This window comes from Mesoplodon mirus (genome assembly GCF_964341445.2).
Source record: "Mesoplodon mirus genome assembly, chromosome: 5".
Classification (NCBI taxonomy): domain Eukaryota; kingdom Metazoa; phylum Chordata; class Mammalia; order Artiodactyla; family Ziphiidae; genus Mesoplodon; species Mesoplodon mirus.
The window spans coordinates 175,000,622-175,022,674 of record NC_138980.1 but is presented as its reverse complement, the minus strand read 5'-3'; the positions used below and the strand labels follow the sequence as shown (position 1 = coordinate 175,022,674).

Genomic DNA, 22,053 nt, shown 5'->3' with positions numbered 1-22,053 from the left:
ATACACTGAGGGCTGATAACAACACTGCAAACTCATTATTTGTTTTACTTAGGAATCCAATATGCCATTCCTTTAAACCATCAATTATCTTTATTTTGATGTTATCATTGTACTTATCATTACTGGGGACCTTAATATTAAGACTAGAGTTGCTTGATGTTTCAGAGTTCTGACTTCTAGGGACCTGAGATGGCCCCCTGAGGCTAAATGGTGTCACCAGAGTTCATCTCTCCTATAAACAGATTGGGTAAAGATTTCATGATAATTAAATTATCGCATGGAACTTCTCAGTCGCTTTGAATCAGGGGAAAGATGTTATTTCTGTTCCTAAAACAGGGAGTGAGTGTAGTTGGCTTTAAGTAGAGGGGTTAACGTTAAGTTCTGGAAAGAACTTAACTGCATCAGGATATATGACAGACACACTGGTAGATCATTAGAGACACAACTTAAGTGACCAAAGACAGATATTCCTGGCTTCATAATGGAGACCAAACCCAGGATCACCACGGCCACCTTCAGAGAGGCTGGGTAGGGGAGGGGGAACCCTGCTGGGAGAAGGGGAGGGTGTACAACAGCCTTTGCTCCCGTGGGAGGCTCCAGGTAGCGTGGATTTGGCTTTTTGCCCTAAATGAGGCAGAAAAGTCCAGTGGCCCACTTTCGAGAGCAGGGACTTGATTTTCTCAGGCGCCTGTGCACCCCTGCGGGTCTGGCTAGTGCTGGAGGCCCCAGTGAGTGGTTGGCTCTTGGACCAGGTGTGGGCTACAGGCTCACCTTCTGAACCTGGGGTAGAGACTGTTTTACCAAAAGCATGTGGACTGAGGGGAAGGATGGGGCTGGTTCTCAGGAGGAAAGCCTGTAAACCAGAAAAAAACAAAGCAGAGATTTCTACCATCACAACTGATGGAGTATCTGCTAATGACTCATTAACCAACTAATTAGTACCCTGGGTAGAAGGATGCATCTGGGATGTCGCCATGGTCCCCATGCCAGAACCCGCTTTGGTATAAACGAGGTGAGGGCGTAGTATTACAAATGAGTCGCTCTTTTAGAAATGCAATCGTTCACTCCTACGAGGGATTCCGAAGACAGAAGGCGAAATGAGTAATCTGGGCTCTGGGAGAATCAAGATGGGCACAGACAAGTATTGTGTGTAAACACTGCTTTCCTTTCAGTTGATAAAAGGAATCCTGAAAAGGAGGCTTTTGTAAAACAAACAAAATCCTTTTGCAGTTGGAGTCTTCCCTTCCATCTTCCGATTCTGCTTCCTGGCCGTGAGGGCCCAGGTCTCAGTTTTCCCTCCTCACTGCCCCCGCTGGCCTGTGCTCTGGCCTCCCCAGATGCCCTCCCATCCCTGGCCTTCCAGCAGGGCATCCCCCCGGGATCTGCTCGCCAGTCTTTGCCACTCGGCCGCACGCATCCTCTGTGCCGTCACCCACTTCTTCCACGTCTCTGACTCCCAAGTGCCATTCTCAGCTCGAGGCTTGGGCCACAGGTGCTCCTGCTGGCAGGCGCTGTGCTGGCAGCAGAGAGGCAGTGGTGACAACAGTGGGCCCTTCCCTATGCCAGGAAACGCCCCAAAGACCTTGAGGTCTGAACACGTGTCATCTCACAGCAACTTCATGAGGAAGGTGCTTTTATCATTTCCGCTTTACACACATGGACACTGAAGGCAGAGCAGGTGAGCATCACGCCTGGAATCATGACTTGCTGAGAATCCTTTTCCCCTGGGTGTTAGACGCCCTTTACAACCCAGACCTCCTCTACTCTTCCCGTGGTGGATGAGAGCCTGCACTGCAGGGCTGCACGAGATCATCACCTGGGCTGAGAGGGGAGAACATTTGAAATTCTACTTATTTACTTAACCAAACAAAATAAAGCAATTCAGAACGATCATACTCCACAGGTAGGCACTGGCCCTCTCATTGGGCTCACATTTCAGATGATGGTACATTTTTTACTGGAAGCCACAACACAGCAAGGATGACAGTCACACCCTTGATAGTTTGACCACTATTGCTATTGATGTGTGTCGGTCCATGTGATGTGTGCCGGTCCATGTGAAGTTTTAGATTATATGATCTAGCTTTAAACTAACCCTCCCAATACGAACAAGGTAGCACAAATGATTCAAGCATGGCCAAGGGCTAAGAAAATAGCTTCGCTCACCCATCTATCCACACCTGGAGAGATGAACATCAGCCATGTTAACCAGCAAAAGCAGTGATAATATACTCAGATCTAACATATTCAACCATATTGCTCTTTCTAAAGAAAGGTTTTTATGATTAAAAGTGTATACTGGTCTTTCACAGCTCCCTAAATGTCTATTGACAGATGAATGAATAAAGAAGACGTGGTATATATATGATGGTATATTACTCCGTCATAAAATAAGTATGAAATAGTACCATTTGCTGCAACATGGATGCAACTAGAGATTATCACACTAAGTGAAGTAAGTGAGAAAGAGAAAAGCAAATGCCATATGATATCATTTATATGTGGAATCTAAAATATGGCACAAATGAACGTATCTACAAAGCAGACTCACAGTCATAGAGAAGAGACATGTGGTTGCCAAGGGGGAGGAGGTGGGGAGGGATGGACTGGGACTTTGGGATTAGCAGATGCAAACTATTATATACAGAATGGATAAACAACAAGGTCCTACTGTACAACACAGGGAACTATATTCAATATCCTGTGATAAACCATAATGGGAAAGAATATAAAAAAGAAAGCATATACATGTATAACTGAATCACACTGCTGTACAGCAGAAATTAACACAACATTGTAAATCAACTATACTTCAATAAAAGGAATTTAAAAAATGTAAACTGAAATAAAAACTTTTAATTGTGGTGTTTTATCTTTAACATCCCCTGTTTCAAGTTCTATCTTTAGTGCACATCTATTTTACAGTGTAAATAATGTAATAGTACACTGAAACGTGTAGTTAGTTGAGTAGTGTGTCTCCCCAAAATTCATATCTAGTCAGAAGCTCAGAATATGGCCTTATTTGGAAACAGTGTCTTTGCAGATGTAATTAGGTGAAGATGAAGTCATCTGGATTAGCATGGATTCTAAATACAGTGACTAGTGTCTTCATAGGAACAGGATGGGAGACGTGAGACAGAGAGGAAGGTGTAAGTGAAGACAGAGGCAGAGACTGAAGCTCTGCAGGCACATTCAAGGGATGGCAAGGCCACCCCACACCCTTTGGAGGTAGAATGACCCTGCTCAGGCTGTGATTTTTCAGACTTCTGGCCTCCACAACTGTAAGAGAATACATTTTTGTTGGTTGAAGCCACCCAGTTTGTGGTAATTTGTATGGCAAGACAGCCCTAGGAAATTAACATACCATGTTCATAATTTGTAAGTAAACAAATCCGCATACAGAGATGCAAGCTAACATTTCTTGCTGACTCGGTGGGTGGACAGCTTCCCTCCCATCCCAGCCCAACCAGGCTGGAGTACTTCAAACAGGCACCACCCCCGACTTCCAGCCCTCTTTTCTTTTCAACTAGAGAGCTTTCTCTCCCATTTTTTCATATGTAAATATCAGCTATTCCTCAAGGTTCCGGCAAACCACTCAATTCCGCCTCTGTACTTCTATCACATCTGTCTTATTTACCCAATGCACTACAGTCATTTGTGGATATACCTTTCTCTCTCACATACCTTTAAAAGCTCCTTAAAGAATGAAGCTCTTTTCATGCTATCATTGCGCCTGCAGAGTTCACCCTACAATATTCCCCAGAAAAGTCACCGAGAACACATGTGCCTTCAGATGGACCTGGAGGGAAGAGTTTAAAAGAATGAGAGCTACAGGGCTGTGTCCCTGCCCAGCTCTAGCCATGTGTTGAAAAAACCTCGCTGAGGACATATATGTGTGCTTTTCATATTTCCAAGTGGCATGAGGAGTGCATTATAATAATCATGCTGGATAACAAAACTGGAGTCTGAAGTATCAAATAATGGAATCACCCAACAAGAAGTGAATGTAAAGTCCCTCATTTAAGTTAAAAAGAAAATTTTATATATATATATATATATAATTTCATTATACATATAATAGAATACTACTTAGCCATTAAGAAAAAGAATGAAATAATGCCATTTGCAGCAACATGGATGGGCCTAGAGCTTATGATACTAAGTGAAGTAAGTCAGACAGAGAAAGACTAATACCATTTGATATCACTTATATGTGGCATCTAAAATATGACACAAATGAACTTATTTACAAAACAGAAACAGACTCACAGACATAGAAAGCAAGCTTATGGTTACCAACAGGGAAAGGGGGTAGGGGAGGGATAAATTAGGAGTTTGGGATTAGCAGATACACACTACTATATATAAAATAGATAAACAACAAGGTCCTACTCTACAGCACAGGGAACTATATCCAGTACCCTGTGATAAACCATAATGGAAAAGAATATGAAAAAGAATATATATACATGTATATAGATATCTGAATCACTTTGCTGTACACCTAAAACATTGTAAATCAACTATACTTCAATAAAAAAATAATAATAAATTTAAAAAAAGTCTCACTGAGAACCCACTGAGAAGGCGCTGGGGGGAGGAGTAATAACTGTCCTCAGGGCTGTCTGTGAAGAAGGGATAGACGTATTCTAACATGACTGCAAAGGTCAGAAACAAGGTCAGGGAGTGAACTTACAAGGGGTGAAGATTTCAATATAAATGAGTGTACAAGGCTTGAATTATTCAAGAAATTAATAAAACGCTTCAAGAGATGGTGAGTGGCCCATTTCGAGAGGCATTCAAACAGAGACTGAATGGCCAATTGTTGGGCTTGCTTTTGGCTTAACTGAATAAATGACATCCAAGTGCTCTTCACACTGAGGGTCTTTAAATTGCAGATGCTGTATTGTTTCCCCCTCTGACAGTTCCCCAGTTAAATAAATGATTATTGAACATTTAAAGTGAAAAACAAACTCCCCAGAGATTCACCACCCGAGAACTGAACTAGGAAGAATATTATGACTGTTTTATTGCAAACACTTCAGACATGTTACCTAAATGACATAATAATGGCACTTTAAACTTTAATAAAGATGCTAAAAATATTTTTTAAATCTTCACCTTTAAAAAAGCATCTTTGTATATATTTTGTTTCCTGAGCATTCATTTCACTATATGCTATGTGTGGTTATGGTGTGGGCAGGTAAGCAATGAAAAAAAACCCAGCATTTGGAAAACATTCTTAACCTAGGTTTACCTAATGATATTTATAAGCAGTATTACTTAATAATATATACTAAACAACATCCAATAATAAAATAATTTTAGTAATACACTAGGTAATTCCTTAAAAGTGCATATCTTTAGATTATTGGTCAAATACAGTGGCTTGAAACAAAACATGGAGAACAAGTTTGATAGAGCCAACTGAAAATGCAGTTGCTAATTTGGGCTCAAATTCAGCATAAAGATGTGTCATTGCATTTATTTCTCTGTTACACTACATAACAAAAAGAAGATAGAATTTTATTGTGAATCATGTTTACAGTAAGTTAGATTCCTTTAGCATGATTGAAAAACTGCTTTTGAGGTAGTTTACATCAAGGATTACAATATCCTGAAAAGGGATTAATCCAACTTGATTAAAAGATGCCATTCATGCTGCAACCTACACATTAAGTTATGTCAGTAAATGTCTTAGCCATAACTTTTCTTCTTTTATAGACAAGAACATTTATAGAACACCATTAGTACACCAGGTACATCAGTCTTGCTTTTTTTCTGGTTATTTCATCAATCACATTTTCAAAATAAGGATGCTATGACTTATCACTCCCAACATCACTGAGTTGGGATGAGTCCCTTCATATAATTTAAAGATTTATATTTGGCCTACATGTTTAAAAGGACTGTATAAAACTCAACATCTGGTATAATACCAACAACGTATTAGCTGTGATAATTCTTAAGAAATTCACATTTTATGGAAGATAACATGCAATTAACAAATAAAAATTTCTCAGCAAATGTGGCTGTAAAGCAAACATTATATATATAAATTTTTTTTTCAAAGTGATTGCTGACCTAAAAAGGCAATCAGATTCTACCATCTCCTTGTATAAAAGGTTTCTGTGCATTCTTTGCTGGAGTACAGTAGGGACAATTAAAAGTGAAAAGTCCAAAGTTTTGCCCTGATCTATATGACTCAGCCAAGTAAGCTAGAAAAACCTAACCCTTCAGAACCAATCCTTTCATATCCTATGGCTTAGAAAAAAATTTTTAAAATTGTTTTAAAGAATATATATGTATAACTGAATCACTTTGCTGTACACCTGAAACTAATGCAACACTGTAAATCAACTATACTTCAATTAAAAAAAAATAAATTAAAAAATAAAATAAAATAGCCTAAATAAATAAATAAATGTCATCAAAATATCAAAGAAAAAAAAGATAACAGGGAATTTCTGGTTTCAAGTCTAATGACTGAATTGGGGCTACCTTGATTTCAAATTCTTATTTTAAAATGGATGATTTGCTTGAAAACTCCTCCCTGAAGCTCCTTAATAGAGAAAAGATACTGGTCTGCAATAAGACAGATAGGCAGATAGTATAAGAGAAAAGAAAGGAAAAACAAAACAAAGACCACATATCCATAAGCAATTATCAGAGAGACCAGACCTGTTTAGACAATTTGTATCATTTCCTTCATTCCTTCATTCACTCCTACACACAGAAAACTGGTGCTATCATTTACTCATCCTCCAAGAAAATCATAAAAGATGTGAGTATAGTCTTTCCTTTTCCTTTTTATTTTTTATAAAGAAATATAAATGCCCATGCCAATACGTGCCCCATGTCTTAAAAGTGTGGATTCTAGACTGTGTACCCACAGGTCATTTATTCCAATTCTCCATTTATTTAAGGCACAAAATATGGGTATATCAGTTTCCTCCCACAAAGGAGAATTAAGTTAAAGATGTAAGGAAAAGTGCTTTGAGAATTGTAATGCGCTATAAATACATGTTTGCAATGTCAAAGAGGCTTACATGGTCTGGCATTTAATGATAAATAAAACTTTAACAAATTCTCTTCAAAAATGTATGTATAAAAGCTTGAAAGAAGTCTAAAAGCTGGAAAAGTTTAAATCATAAGCTATAATGCTGAAATAAACAATTTTGAACCCCCAAAGTAAAAGATACCCATTCTAGTAATATTCACCTAGGAAGAACCAAAATTCATTATTCAAAAGAAGATACAAAAATGTTATCATAAAAGAAGCATTAGATTGTGGACTAGAATTTTAGATTAGATTTGGGCTGTCTCAATTAAATCTGAACACTTTGACATATTCTTTTATTTAAAAAAAAAGCTCTACAAGAAAGGCATTATTGTATTTTATATACCCATTTTGCATAATGTCAGGTTATTATTATTAGTTCCTTTTACATTAAGCCATAATAATTCAGTTCTGGCTCTAGATCTAGTTCTGTTTGCTTTGCTTCTATACCTGACCTTAGGATGGTGGTATGATTTTTTTTTTTCAGAATTAACACATATGTAAAGCCAATGCTTAGCATTCTTAAAAATAACATAGTAAACTGTAATTCCTATAACACTGATTTGTATATAAGTTTACACCTACAAAAGGTCAGTGGCCAGTATACTCTTACTCATTCTAACATTTCTTATTGGTGTTCCTCTTTTTTGGTTTACAGTGGGCACTCAATAAATATATGTCACATAATCCATAACTTAAAAAGATAATAGCCATGATGATACACTGAAAGAAGAAAAAAGGCTATAAAAGTGACAGTAACATAAAGTGAGAAGGCTATGCCATTTAATAAAACAAAATGCATTTAATACACATTATAAAATAAAGTAGCGAAACTGTAGCTAGAGAAACATAAATTTGGGTTCCTATCAAGCCAAATTCCCCTAATATGAAATTTTAAAACCTTTCCACGGAAGATTAAACGCTTAGCCTCAATTTAAGTATACAATGTTAAATAAAGCGATGCGAATCCAATTATGTATTTTTCTATTTAGCATTTCCTAAGAGTTTACTTCTATTTCTACATGTTTTCAATAGCATGTCTAGAAAAATTATTTAAAAATAGAGAGTGCTGGGGGAGGGATGGATTGGGAGTTTGGGGTTAGCAGGTGCAAATTATTATATATAGAATGGATAAACAACGAGACCCTACTGTAGAGCACAGGGAACTATATTCAATATCCTGGGATAAACCATAATGGAAAATAGTATAAAAAAATGCATATATATGTATAATGGAATCACTTTGCCGTACAGCAGAAACTAACACAACAGTGTAAATCAACTATACTTCAATAAAAAAATAATAAATATTGAATAAAGAAAGAAAGAAAGAAATAGAGAGTGTTGAGGTGTTGTTATCTGAAGAACATTCTACCCACACATGCCAAGATTACTGAAGGATCTGGGGCAGGTTTCAGGACCAAGACTATAGAGATCCCTGTTTCGACTGAAAATCGAGAGAAGCAGGATGTCGGACAATGTAAGTATAAGAATTCTTATTTCTAGTAGTTAACAGTGAGCACCTATTACAATTCACCTTTACAATGGAGGTCCTACCACATATAAGATTTAACATAAACCCTCCAAGCAGGTTTGAATTGTGCTAAAGAAGCTAACTCAAAGAATACCATAAAATGGTCCCATTCTGCCTTTTATGTATGCAGAAGTGATTTCTTTTTACAAAAGAATCTATGCAAACCCCTCAATATAGTACACATGCACTTGTGTGCTCTATCAGAGAAAATATCCAAAAATTCCTTGAGATGAATTTTATCAACAGATTCAAGTCACATGCCCCGTTACAAAGACATACCAGGCATCTGATATATCTATAGTATTCACAGATGCAGATATATATTTATGGGACTCTGCATAAATCAAATGCCTATGAATAAAACATCATTTAACTCTACCGGAATTCAATTCCAATTTCAGAAGTAGAGTATCACTAAATCCCTCACCACTGTTGAAAAAAGAAAGCAAAAAAGAAACACTTCTCAATAATAACAATTTCTTTAATATATTATATTCAAGTTTTTAATCAATGTCCAATCAACTTCAGCCTAATGTTTATTTTCAGACACAAAAATGAAGGTAATAAGGGTTTTCTAAATTTCCAATTTTTAGTATAACCTGGTAGGTGTGCCACTTTCCACTCTGACGAATGGAAACATACAACGCGACAAAGCATGCTTCTACTGAGACAAGAAAATACCTAGACCACAGTATTTGAAGTCAAATGATATAACCCCCCAATCCTCCATTTCTATTGCATGAAAGAAAACTGGTCAACAACTCATCAAATAGCTGAAACCCTCAAGCACCTACAAATGTTCTGATCAAAAGGTCGTCTTTGCTGTTGAACCAAGAAGATACTAGGGAACCATGATCGATACCAATATTCCAAATCAAACAGAAGATTATAAACCCTAGCCAAAGTCAACGCTTTCATATTCAGACAGGGACATGGATGCAATAACGCGACGCAAAAAGAAATCATGTGATAACAAGGCCCGGTTTGAAAACCTCTTTAGCAGTGACTGGGAAGAGAAAAAGGTTGGTACCCACCTGGGATCTTTCTGAATGCTATCGATGGACGGGGATCTGGCCAAGGTGCCTTCGGGAGGGAGGGCAGGGCCGGATTTGCTGTACGGAGACTCGACGGAAGGACAATACTGCAGCTGCCGGTAGGGGTCCGCGTAGCTGGAGGCTGGGCCGGCGGCGTAGCTGGCCCTCTGGAAGGTGGCCACGGCAGCGCTCTGCGGGCCATGCTGGCTGCCTGTGCGCTGCAAGGGGACGGAGTCGACACCGGGGGAAGACGGGGCTAGGACAGGAAAGTAGGGACAAAGTAAAAAATTGAGGACCTGCTCACAGAAACGGTTAACCAGGTCTAGGCAGGGGGGAAAATTACACACATACAAAAACAAAAACAAAAAAAAGGGTTTGAAAGAATAAAAAAACAAAAAATTCTGTCATATTTGAACTAACACATTCGATGTTACCCATTAAAATGATAATTAGCATGCTATTTCAGGAATAAACCTTTCCACTCTAGGACGAAAACGCATCTGCGGTGTGCTTGCTGCTTACCAACCTTCACGAGAAGGTTTGTTAATCGGAAATGTAAACTCTGTGAGGAGCTAAAACCCAGAAGAAATGTAAGGAATATCTTCTAAGAAATCGTGGACAGTGACTTCTTTACTGTTTAGGTTGAGAAAACTCAGAAAGGGCTCACTCAGGTGATGTTACGTTAATTCTATTAAGGGTGTGAAAGAAATTTACTAATGTGGTTAATTTCTCCTAAATAAAAGAAAACAAGGAAACGTGAGAGGATGCGTATGCATGGGGGTGGAGGTGGACACAGGTCCATAGTTAGTACTCGAGCATTAAATGCAGGACTGTCCTAGTTTTTGTAAAGTTTAACAAACACCCACAGGATTTTTATATGCCTCTTTCTCAACTTGAGCTGTCATAGTAACAAATATATTTGGTGAAGGGTGGGCATGGGAGAGGAGATGAAGAGCTGCCCAACTGCAACACAAACAAAATAAGGAGCTGACTTGGCTTTTCCAGAAGTATTTGCATCTTTTCAATACGCATAAATTGTTTGGAGAAGATTTGACACCAGTTACTAAAATTGGTTTGACTATTTCCAAACTGAATTTCAGTTTTTTGTTTCCTTCCTGGGTTCTTTGGAGTGTGTTTCCTGTCATTATTTTTATCTGGTTCTCAAAAATACTTGACGTCTAAGGTTTAGCTGACATATACAATGAAAATAGCATCTTCCATATGAATAGAATGCAACCTGTTATTAATTGTTGTGATATTTAGCCATGATCAATATTAGATAGCACCTTTACTTTCTAGCATTGTAGATCGGAATATATCCCAAATACAGCCAGTGTCTAGAAGAGGCCATTTATACCATGCAAGCTCTAAGTGGAATTAGTTTCCAATTACGAATCACACCCCACAACTCAGACTTTCTGAGCACTTCATAATGGACGGTGATAGAGCTTATTTTATCCTCTCTCTCATTAGAAGACATATGTGAAATCAAATACAAAAGAAATTATGTCACATTGAGGAAACAATGTTAATGTTAAAACTTAAGGATATCCTGTCGAAATGACAAAAAGTTGCAAAGTGAACTGGAGAAACATATCCTAATATGAAAGCTGATTTTAACAGAGTTCAGGGCTTCTCATTCCAATGAACTTTTAATACTTAATCTTATAATAACCAAAATTAGGAGACTAGGCACTGTGACATGGTGAAGACTAGAAAAATATTTAAGAAAACTTTCTAAACAAAAAGTGTGTATTTTCCCAGAAGAGCAGTATTTTGAAATGATGAGGGCTGTCCTGATGGATTAAGTTTCAAAGTCATTGGATTAGACTAATAAACATTAAGTTCACAACCAGAAAATCTGTCTTACTTCTTTATGCAATTTATGGAGCATTTATATTGTCTCCAAAATTTTACAAGCATGTCTAATTAAAATTCATGTTTTAAAATTTATGAACAATGTGCTTTATGTCATGGGGACAGGGGTTAAAAATTCAGTCCAGGAGCTTCCCTGGTGGTGCAGTGGTTGAGAGTATGCCTGCCAATACAGGGGACACAGGTTCGTGGCCCTGTCCGGGAGGATCCCACATGCCGCGGAGCAGCTGGGCCCATGAGCCATGGCTGCTTAGCTTGCGCGTCTGGAGCCTGTGCTCCACAATGGGAGAGGCCATAACAGTGAGAGGCCCACATACCGCAAAACAAACAAACAAACAAACAAAAAAAACAAAAAAAACCTTTCAGGCCAGGCATAACCATGCTCTTGGAAGAACAAATGCAAAGAGGTAAACAAAATTTCATTTTCTAGAAGAGTTGTGAAAAGCCAGCCAGCAAATCAAGGGCAAATGGGGAAAACTAACTATAACCTGACATTTTTCAGATAAATGCATTTTTTCCATTCAGGAACTAAATATCTGCACTTAAGCTTTCTGAAAAGGGTTACTAATATCAGAAAAAAATCCTTTTCTATACGAAATTATTTGTTATTAATACATTAGATATAGTGATTAACAGGAAGGGGGGGCAAAATGGCAGAGATCAGGATTTAATAATGAAACGTGAAGAAACACTCTTGTTAAAAAAATGATAATATAGGCAAGGGAAACAAGCTAACTAGCCACATCAGAAACTCTCAAAGGACTATAAATTTTAAAAGAATAGGGACTTCCCTGGTGGTTAGGACTCTGCCCTTCCAATGCAGGGAGCACAGATTTGATCCTGGTTGGGAAACTAAGATCTTGCAAGCCGTGTGGCACGGCCAGGAAAAAGGAAAAAAAAAGGTATTAAAAAAAAGAATATAGTATAACAAGAGGAGTTTAAGAAAAGCAATCCCAGGAGCAAACAAAAAATTATGCAGAGGATAAGGGAGACTGGGGCAAAACGTGAAAATAAGGTGTGAAATGCAATTAACTGAGTAGAAACAAGAAGGCAACATCTTGGTGTATGAGGAGGGAGAAAAGGTGAAGGAAAGTTTATGAACATTGTTAGGCTCAGGTATGTATTCTACTTTGGCCTTTTCGGGGGGAAATGTCAAGGAACGCATTCAGAGCTTGGCTTCTGAAGTTAGAGAATCAGGTCGACATCTGGGCTTTTCGGTCAATTGTTTGTATCCAGCAAGAAACTGAGCTCTCAAAGCTCCAGTTTCCTGATTGTAAAGTGAAGAGAAGACAATGACCCCATGGGATCATTGTTTGCTTTAAATGCATGAAATCGTTTAATGCCTAATATGTGCAAAATGTTAAACAAATGAGCTCTTATTATTATCGCCTAACAATGCTGAAATCAGCTCACATTAGAAAAGGGATTGTACATATTGCTTTGGAGTGAAAGGCCCTTGCCACTGGATATCAGACTTTATAGCTCCTGTAAGCACTTCATTTGTGTGGACTCATATTTTGTCCAACAACTCTATAGAAGAATAAACATGTCATTCTCACTTTACAGGTGGGAAACTGAGGCACAGAGAGATGATATAACTTGCCCAAATTTGCCTTATATTTAGTAGAGAAGGAATTCAAGCCCTTGCACCCTGTGTCTGGAGTTTATGCTTACAGGTTTATAAGCTGAACTAGGTTTATAACCTCAAATATGTGTATAACTGAATTACCTAACACAGTGAGAAAACTTAGAAAAATGAAGAGAGGCCTAAAATTAAGGATAATGTCTACCAAAAGTACAGAGAAGAGAGATTTATAATAGGAATCAACAATCTGAATATTCTACTGGAAAAAACTATTACACCTTGGTGGGCTAACTAATTTACACCATTTCTCATTTAATTGAATTTACTGAGATATGCAGAAAAATCTAACTTTGTTCATTTATAGGAAAATCAAGAATATGATACATATAGTTATCTTAATTTTATTTTGAAGTGTTTTGAGTCTTCGTTTAATCAGTGATACTACTATATTAAGAAAAAAAGAGGGTGGACTATGAAATTTAAGACGGGTAAACAACTTCCAGAAAGATCATATTTGAAAAAAAAATCACAATCACATTTCTCTCACTTGACAAATGGCCTTTCAGAAGTATCATTCCTGAAGCCATAAGTTTCAACTTTTTTATGTCACAATAAATGGAGTACCTGATGAGAATTTCAAAATATAAAATTAGAACTCAAACTGATACTGTCAAATTCAAATAAATTAGAGACTGATCAATGCAAGGAAAATAATGCAAAATAGCAATACAAATAGGGAGAAAAATACACTATTTTAAAGGGTAGATTATATGATCATATAGAAGAAAATGCAAGAGAAACTAAGAGATCTCAAACTAGCCATCGGTAATGTAACAATGTAATACTTTATACTCTTTTAAGCATGAGGTAAAAGACTGATTTCAACACGTTAAAACTGATTTCTCCCTTCTTGCCTCGCCTGTTCAGACTGCGGTGTGTTTGATGCAGACTGTGGCTCTCTATTAATACAGATAAGCCGATACTGATCACACGATTAAAAGACTTTTCTTTAACACAGATTTTCCCTTAACTTCTGTCCTGTTATACTCAGTTGGCCAATAAGTGCATTCGGGTTTTTCGTAAGATGGTACGGAGGAAACCGAAAGGACGCTATGGGCTACGTTTTCTCTCATTTGAGTTTTAGACCTCAGTTGGCCAAATCACCCACCTTGGAGGATTACTCTATTCAACTGAACTTTCTTACGGCAAACATTTGAAGTAAAAGGTGCTTTATCAGCTCTGTAAACACTCCTCTCTCTTCTCACTTGCTCTGCAAACAGCCCCTTCTCCCCTCAGTAAGCTCTTCCAACTCAATGAATCACACTGCTGGTCTCCTTGGGGACAGTTTAAAAGTAGCCTCTTCGGGGAGATTTTAAAAGTAGCCTCTTCAGCAGTTGACCTGATACTTCGCCTTTTCACGCTGCTCATGAAATTATCTGTTTTCCGAAGAGCTACACAAATAAAGGTCTAGTGCGTAAAGGGAAAAAAATAGATGTTTTATGGGTTGTATTTTGTTTGAAAGAAGGGAAGGGAGATCCTTTTTAATAAAAGCAGACATTCTATTTTGATGAGGATAGATGGTTACATGCATTCTTTACTGACAATGGAAAAAAAGGAGAACAGAATAAAATACAAGACTCTGGCACATGAAGAAACTTGGGAGAGGGAATATAAAGTAGGGTTCAACAGAAGAAAGAAAAAGCATTTATTTTTGTTTTCGTATTATTTATCTTTGCTTTTATGTATATTTGTACATAGAGAGATATGAAAACATAAAATACTTTTACACATGTTATAAAATACAAAGTAAGCAAACAATAAGCTGATTAAATAACATTCCTTCTGCAAGCTCAGAAAATAAAAATGGCTTAGGTGACAATGGGTCCCAAAACATGGCCTATATACCTTTAAAGTTATTACTTAAATAATAACAACTCTATCATTTCAGGGATGAGGAACCTTCACCACCCAATCCACTATATTCCCAGTAGTATTATCATCTAGAACTGAATTATACATGTCTTCCAATTTTCTGCACTCTGCACAGGTTGATCCAAGCTAAGCTCAATGGAAAAATATTCAAGGGTAAATTTAACATAATCTTTTAACTTCACATGTCATTATTTTTGTGGGGGAGAGGCATTTAATGCAGGATTATTATTAGTGTTGATGTTGATTACTGGTGTTGTTGTTGCTGTTTCTAAATTTTATCGACTGTTCTACCAGCAAACACTCTGCTCTCCTTCAGCTGTAATTAGACTTTATTTACACCATTTTAGGTGAATTGATATAGGTAAGCATCTGGAAGCTCTTCTTGGTTTTAAGATGATATTTATCACTGGGCTCATTAAAAATTTCCAGTTGGGTAATCATGTGCCCCTGACTTTTTAGATTTAAAAGAGGTAAAAATTTTAACTAAGAGGTTATGGAGGATCTAATTTGACTTGCTCCAGTGGGAAGCAATCATTTTTACAATTTGAAGTAACAGCCTTTAATAAGTAATAAACTGTTAATATTCCACCTTTTGTGGACTCAAAAGATGAATTTTATTGAAAATGTTATTTATATTTTATTGAAGAATAGCAATAAAATTTTATGAATATGAAGGTTCTATGTAATCCCTCTATAACTTTATGAAGTATTGACTATTACTGCAGAAAGTTAAGTTTTTTTAAAAAATGCTTTCTCCATATGGGCAAATATTTTCATCCCATTCTTATTTCTTGTTATATTGCAATATTTGTCAACCTCATAAGGATATTTAGCAGGTTTTCTCCTTGCAGCGTACCTACGCTAATTCATTCTTTATTAGAAGCTGACACATTCATCACAGAAAACTTGTTTTCTCCACTCAGGATCACATTTATCCAAAAAGAAATGCATGGGACTATCAACCCAGCCAATGTTGGCCATTTTTGCTAGTTTAGAAAGATGTGTTTGGGGGGTTGTCAGAGTCAAGTATTTACGTTCATCAAATGACTCCTAAGTTGATAGTCATTGATATGTTTGAGTTTGAAATAAAAATCTGTGTCATCTTAATAGACTCTAGCATAAGCAAATCCATGAGAGTCACACGTTCTTTGTCTGGCTGTGTTCCTTATTATATAAGCTCTGGTTTGGACAAGGCTTATCCCGGACAAAAGGTACATTCTATTTAAACCGACGCCCAAATTAAAAGTGTGCCTCTTTAAATTTTCATTGTGCAAGAAGTAAAGACTCAGATGTTGGGTGAATGGTCCTGAAGAGCAGGTGGGGATATTCACTCTACTGCCCCACTCACAGCTCAGTGGCCTGGTCTTCTGCTGCAGCCATAGCATCCTGTCTCCTTGCCCAGGGAGACAGCATGGATGCGTCTGATAAGAGGGTCCCCTCTGGGGAGCCCTGTTGAGTGGCGACCACTGCTGATTCAGGAAGTGACCCTTTTATGTTCTCTCGTGTTGCTAGATCTCTGGAGCCACCATGCTGGCTCCTGTCTCAGTCCTGTCCTTGTGCCCCTAGGGGCAGCTGCTCTACTGTTTCTGCCACCGTATAAAGTCACATCTGGGCCCAGGGAGGCTGGGGGGGTCATCCTCCGAGCCTGCTCCCTTCTGCTGGGACAGAGTGGGGGAAAAGGTCTGTGGTTTTTGTTGCCAACTAGAAGCTGCCACTTGCCACCTGCCTCTACAGGGATGAAATCACAAGCTGCTGCGACCGTTGACCTTCAACACCCCCTGAAAGGAGTTCAGGGTGGAGATGAGGAATGATGCACTCTGTGCTCTGGGCGAAACTGGCAGAACAGGTCTTCAGATAGTTAGATACTTTCAGGGGAAGGTTTTATGAGCTCACTTCTTGCATCTCCTCATATCTAGAAAAGCACTAAAATCATTAACGGTGACATCTGCTCCTGGTGACTAGCAGAAACCTTCTGCAAAAAAGATGTGCCTGATTGCATGTACTCCCCCTTCACCAAAATCACATCTATACTGACCTTCCCCCCTAGCTCTTTGGACCAGTTCCTCAGAGCTATCTGAGATGCTGTCTCCCAGGCTATAGTCCTCATTTTTTTTTTTTTTTTTTTTGCGGTACGCGGGCCTCTCACTGTTGTGGCCTCTCCCGTTGTGGAGCACAGGCTCCGGACGCGCAGGCTCAGCGGCCATGGCTCACGGGCCCAGCCGCTCCGCGGCATGTGGGATCTTCCCAGACCGGGGCACGAACCAGCGTCCCCTGCATCGGCAGGCGGACTCTCAACCACTGCGCCACCAGGGAAGCCCTATAGTCCTCATTTTGCCTCAAATAAAACTTAACTCACACCTCTCACGTTGTGCATTTTTTTTTTCAGTTGACATTGTCCAGTACTGGCTGGGGTGCCTGAGCAGGAAGGGTCAGAGCTAGGTCTGGGATGTGGGCAGAAGACCCTCTTCAGACCATGCTCCCTGGCACAGCCATGGCCCACAGAGTGCTGGCCCAGCTGAATAAAATCCGATTGATTTCTTGTGTGTGAGTTGTGAACCCTGTTGTATGTTTTACCATCCACCAGCCTGGAGTGAGAGAGGGGAGAAGTGGGATTTGTCAACCTTGATTCTCTAACACGCACACAAATGTATACAAATGCACGTACGTAAGGCTCTGACATTATGGTTAGGAAGCTTTTTGGTTTGGGAAAGGCTCGAGGACCTTTTTGAACACCCAAAGGTAGACTGTGCTTCTTGTCTGAATCGGGATCTAAGTCAGTCTTCAAAATAAAGTAACAGGGGTGAGAGGGTAACTATGGTGGCTAAGACGGAGGGATGGAAAAAACATGGCGGTAGGTTGGGTATAGGGGGAGAAGCTAACTGAGAAATCGCCTTTGGAGGGGAAGTTTAGGGAGCTTCAATCTGTCTCATCTTCGAGGACTACAGCTGTTTCCTGCTCTTCTCAGTATAGTCATCTTGGTGTATCCCTCAGCTCTAGCACAATCTGTAACTCAGGATGGCCTTAGTGGTGCTTGGAAAGGGAGGCCCAGGGATGGGGTCAGCATGGGCCTGAGCAGGGATGGGAGAGAAGAGTGGCCACAGGAGATAATGCCCGGGACCCTGAGCCAGGTGGAAGCAGAGCTGAAGAACTGAGGGACCAAGAGTGGGTGCCATTCCACAGCCCCACTCCCTGCTGAGAAACTAAAGGATGACCTGGGAGGGCGTCAGGAATCGTGTATAGTGCAATCTTGAGTTACATGTTATCTAGGAAAGAAACGACAGTATGTGTTGTTTTGTGCTTTTTTTTTTTTTTTTTTTTTTTTTTTTTTTTTACAGTTAAGGTCATTTTAATTTTGCAATTGTATAAAGAGGACGGGAGTTTTTTTCCCAGTTTTTCCTGTGAGAGGAAAATACATATTAGTAAGTAAAATTATTTCAGTTTAGTTGAATTTGTGCCAAATCTAAGCAAGTGAGTCAGGCATCCAAGAAACGAATTTGAATGGTTGACCGTTCAAAGGAATTACTTTTGAGCCTCTGAGTCCAGTGTCACCAGTTGAGGGATGTCCTTTTCTCTTTTGTAATGATGCTGCTTGCTTAATTTTGAGTATGTTCTATTTTGTTGGTGCTTTTCTTAATACTCTGTCTTCATTGTTGTCTGGAATATTCATTTAGCCTTTAATATATCACCTTCTGTTACCAGTTTTTTTCCTATTTTAGGTCCTTCTCTGAAACTAAAATGAGCATGTGTGAGGACAAAGAGTTGGTTTAAGCTTCTTTGGACCTGAAGCCCATCGAGCATGTGGTTTGTTTTCAACAGTATTATCTGATTAACACAGGACACAGGAAATCCTGATGCTCTCTAGATGAGAATGGGTGTATATATATTTTTATTTTTATTTATTTATTTTTGTGGTACGCGGGCCTCTCACTGCTGTGGCCTCTCCCATTGTGGAGCACAGGCTCCGGACGCACAGGCTCAGCGGCCATGGCTCATGGGCCCAGCCGCTTGGCGGCATGTGGGATCCTCTCGGACCGGGGCACGAACCCATGTCCCCTGCACTGGCAGGCGGACTCTCAACCACTGCACCACCAGGGAAGCCCTTTATTTTGTTTTTGAATGATGATTTTTACAAATGCAGGGTCAACCAAGATGACTGTTAAGAGCCCAGGTCCCAGGGCAAAACTGCCTGGGTGTGAAGGTTTAAAGACTGGCTCCATACCACCTGTGTGACCTTGGGCAGATTACTCAACATCTCTGTGCCTCAGTATTCTGATTTGTAAAGTGAGCATCATAATAGCACCTCCTTCATAGGTTGGTTCTGAGGATTAGTAAATACATTCAAAGCATTGAGAACCATCGCTGAAAGTGGCAGACATGCTATATGCTTTGTCATCCTGTCTCACCTGCTTGATGCTATGGCACCACCTAGTAATTCCCAAATTGTTAAGGCCAATACACTTGACTTCACTCCCAAGTGGGGATTCCCTCAAGAGCAGCAAGTGGCCTTCAACTCCCCTGCCCCAGTCTCCTGGAAGTATCCTCTGGAAATGCTCTACAGATGGAACTGAAGGACCTCTGGCCAGTGGCCTTACTTCACAGCAGAGAGGTAAGGCTGAAGAGTCACCTTGGCCACTGATCTGAGCCAAAAGCCAGTGACCCCAGAACAGTTCAGGTCTAACAGGCCTCGTAAGAACCTGTCCTCCTCTCCCAAGGAATTAGGGTATTTGCTCTGACTCTGGAAGCTTCTTAAAGGTCTGTACCAGTGGTGGCACTAAGTGTGGGGTGTGTATAGCACAGAGGATGTGAAAAATAACCCTCTGGATATGGAAAAGTATTTTCTATTTTTTTGGTTGCACCGCATGGCTTGTGGGATCTTAGTTCCCCGATCAGGGATCGAACCGGGGTCCCCGACAGTGAGAGCACGGTGTCCTAACCACTGGATCACCAGGGAATTCCTGGGAAAGCAATCTTAAAATGTTTCTTTATTGAAGTTTAATCTTGCCTTTACTAGATATAATTTAACACTATTGTATAATATGTATGTAATTTATAAGTGAGATATATACCCGTATTAAAAGCATTTTCTCAAACATGTGGGTTCTGATAGAGACAGTTCCTGGAGGTGCAAGTTTAGCTGGGAAAGGGTAAGGACTTGAAATGAACTCAGGATAGAAACAGGGAGTAACCTGAGCAGGTGTGAGGGAGAGAGGGCTTGTGGCTTTATGCTTAGGAGCTGGAGAGGTGGCTTCTCCCCACCTGTCCTCAAGAGACCACTCATGCACTTCTGTAAATTTCCATAGTGTTGTGGAAATCAGCATATTTCCTCAAAAGTGCCTCAAGTTCAAAGATGAGGGCAGGGACGGTGTCTTGGGCATCTGGATGGCACACCTCAACAGATCTCGGCCAGGGCAGATGTTACTATTAGTGGCAAAGGGCTGGGCAAACAGATTGTCCCCTCTGAAGCACTCAGAGGATACTCCTGCCTTCTCTCAGAGGAGAGATAGGAGAAAAACACTCGTTTATTCATTCAGCCTGGTTCTCCACTGATGGCTTAGAACGGGGGTCAGCAAACTTCTGTAAAGCACCAGTAAGTAAGTATTCTCAGCTTGACCAACCATATGGTCTCTGTCACTATCCAACTGGGCTGCTGCAGGGTGACAGCAACTACAGATGATCTGGAAACAAAAGGGTGGGGCTGTATTCCAATAAATGTTTATGGACTCCAAAATTTGGATTTCATATGACTTTTACAAATCCCCAAATATTATCCATCCTTTGACTGCAAACCATTTAAAAATGTGATCATCGTTTTTAACGCACAACAGGTGACGAGCTGGATTTAGACTGTGAGCCACAGTTTGCCAACCCCTGGCTTAGAGAAAACACTACTTTTGTTGGCGTCATTGTTCTTTTTTGTTGTTGTTGTTAAGTGTGAACATCATTCCTGGTCCTTAATTTGCGATCGATGAATGAAATATGTTTTTCCTATTGTAGCTAATTTTTCATTAAACCTCCAGAAGTTTATTAACGAGAGCTAATTCTATAAGCCTATGAATATGGAACAGAGAATCAACATAATCCCTTTTGTTGTCAGTTTTTCTTCAAATTAGATATTGAATGTCACTGAGATTTTTATCTTTGTCTTTTATAAGGAGTGGGTGGAAATAAAATTGCCCTAGTTAATAATATGCAACAAGCTAAATGTTAAAATAGCTCAGCCTCAGACTGGAGTAGATTTAGCAGGCTGAAGGCGAGAGAAACTCTGACAGAAGAATAAATGGGTATTCTTTCTACCTCAACTAAGATATGTACTATTAACACTGGATGGCATTTACAATGTCAAGAGTAAAATCAAGGAGTATCTTGTGCTTTTCTTCCTATCATGCGGTGAAAGACTGAAATGTAAATATCAATAATCAGCTAGAAAAGCAACATAGCTTGCCTGGATTTCAAAACATATAATTTAGTATCATAATGTAGTTTAACAAAATTGCTATGATCTACTTCTTGGGAACTGGAAGTTACAACAGTCTGAAGATGCAGTGCCCAGTGCCAAGGCCTGGACCAGAGCTTCCGCATCCCCATACCTCGGCCCCTGCCCGGGATAATGTGTATCATTAGAAATGAAGGAGACAGCTCAACTGTCTGCAAACCGGCAGCATAATGTTTTCTAAGCTAACTTAGCCATGGGAGGCTTTAGAGGAAGTGCAATTCTCACTATCTTCTTAATGATATTGATTTTACAGTTAAGATAAGTGTGCTCTAGCACATTTAATCGTGACATTTGACCAGTTATTTTGCAAATGGCTTCATGCTCTGGAAAACACTTGTCCTTCTTCACGTGGCCTAAGGTTGTGTCAATTCAAAATATATATTTAATCCAGGAAAGCTATACAGTTGAGTGAACCTTATGCAATTGCCAATAGCCGACTTTTCAGAAATAATTTCATATGATTCAACCTAATAGTGTGTATGAAATAAATTCTCAGTTGGCTTTACAAAATATGCTACATTTTTTAGTAAATATGCTTCT

General features: G+C 39.3%; 1 protein-coding gene across 2 annotated transcripts in view; it reads right to left on the bottom strand.

Annotated features, from left to right (window-relative positions):
• The window catches only part of CTNND2 (catenin delta 2), a gene marked incomplete at its 5' end in the record, with an annotated part of 948,683 nt that overhangs the window by 376,950 nt on the left and 549,680 nt on the right, over nucleotides 1-22,053 (bottom strand). For both annotated transcript variants that reach the window (XM_082623542.1, XM_082623543.1), the window contains one exon: nucleotides 9,629-9,884. In XM_082623542.1, coding sequence (XP_082479668.1) covers nucleotides 9,629-9,884 — 256 coding nt within the window. The remainder of the gene's footprint in view (nucleotides 1-9,628; nucleotides 9,885-22,053) is intronic.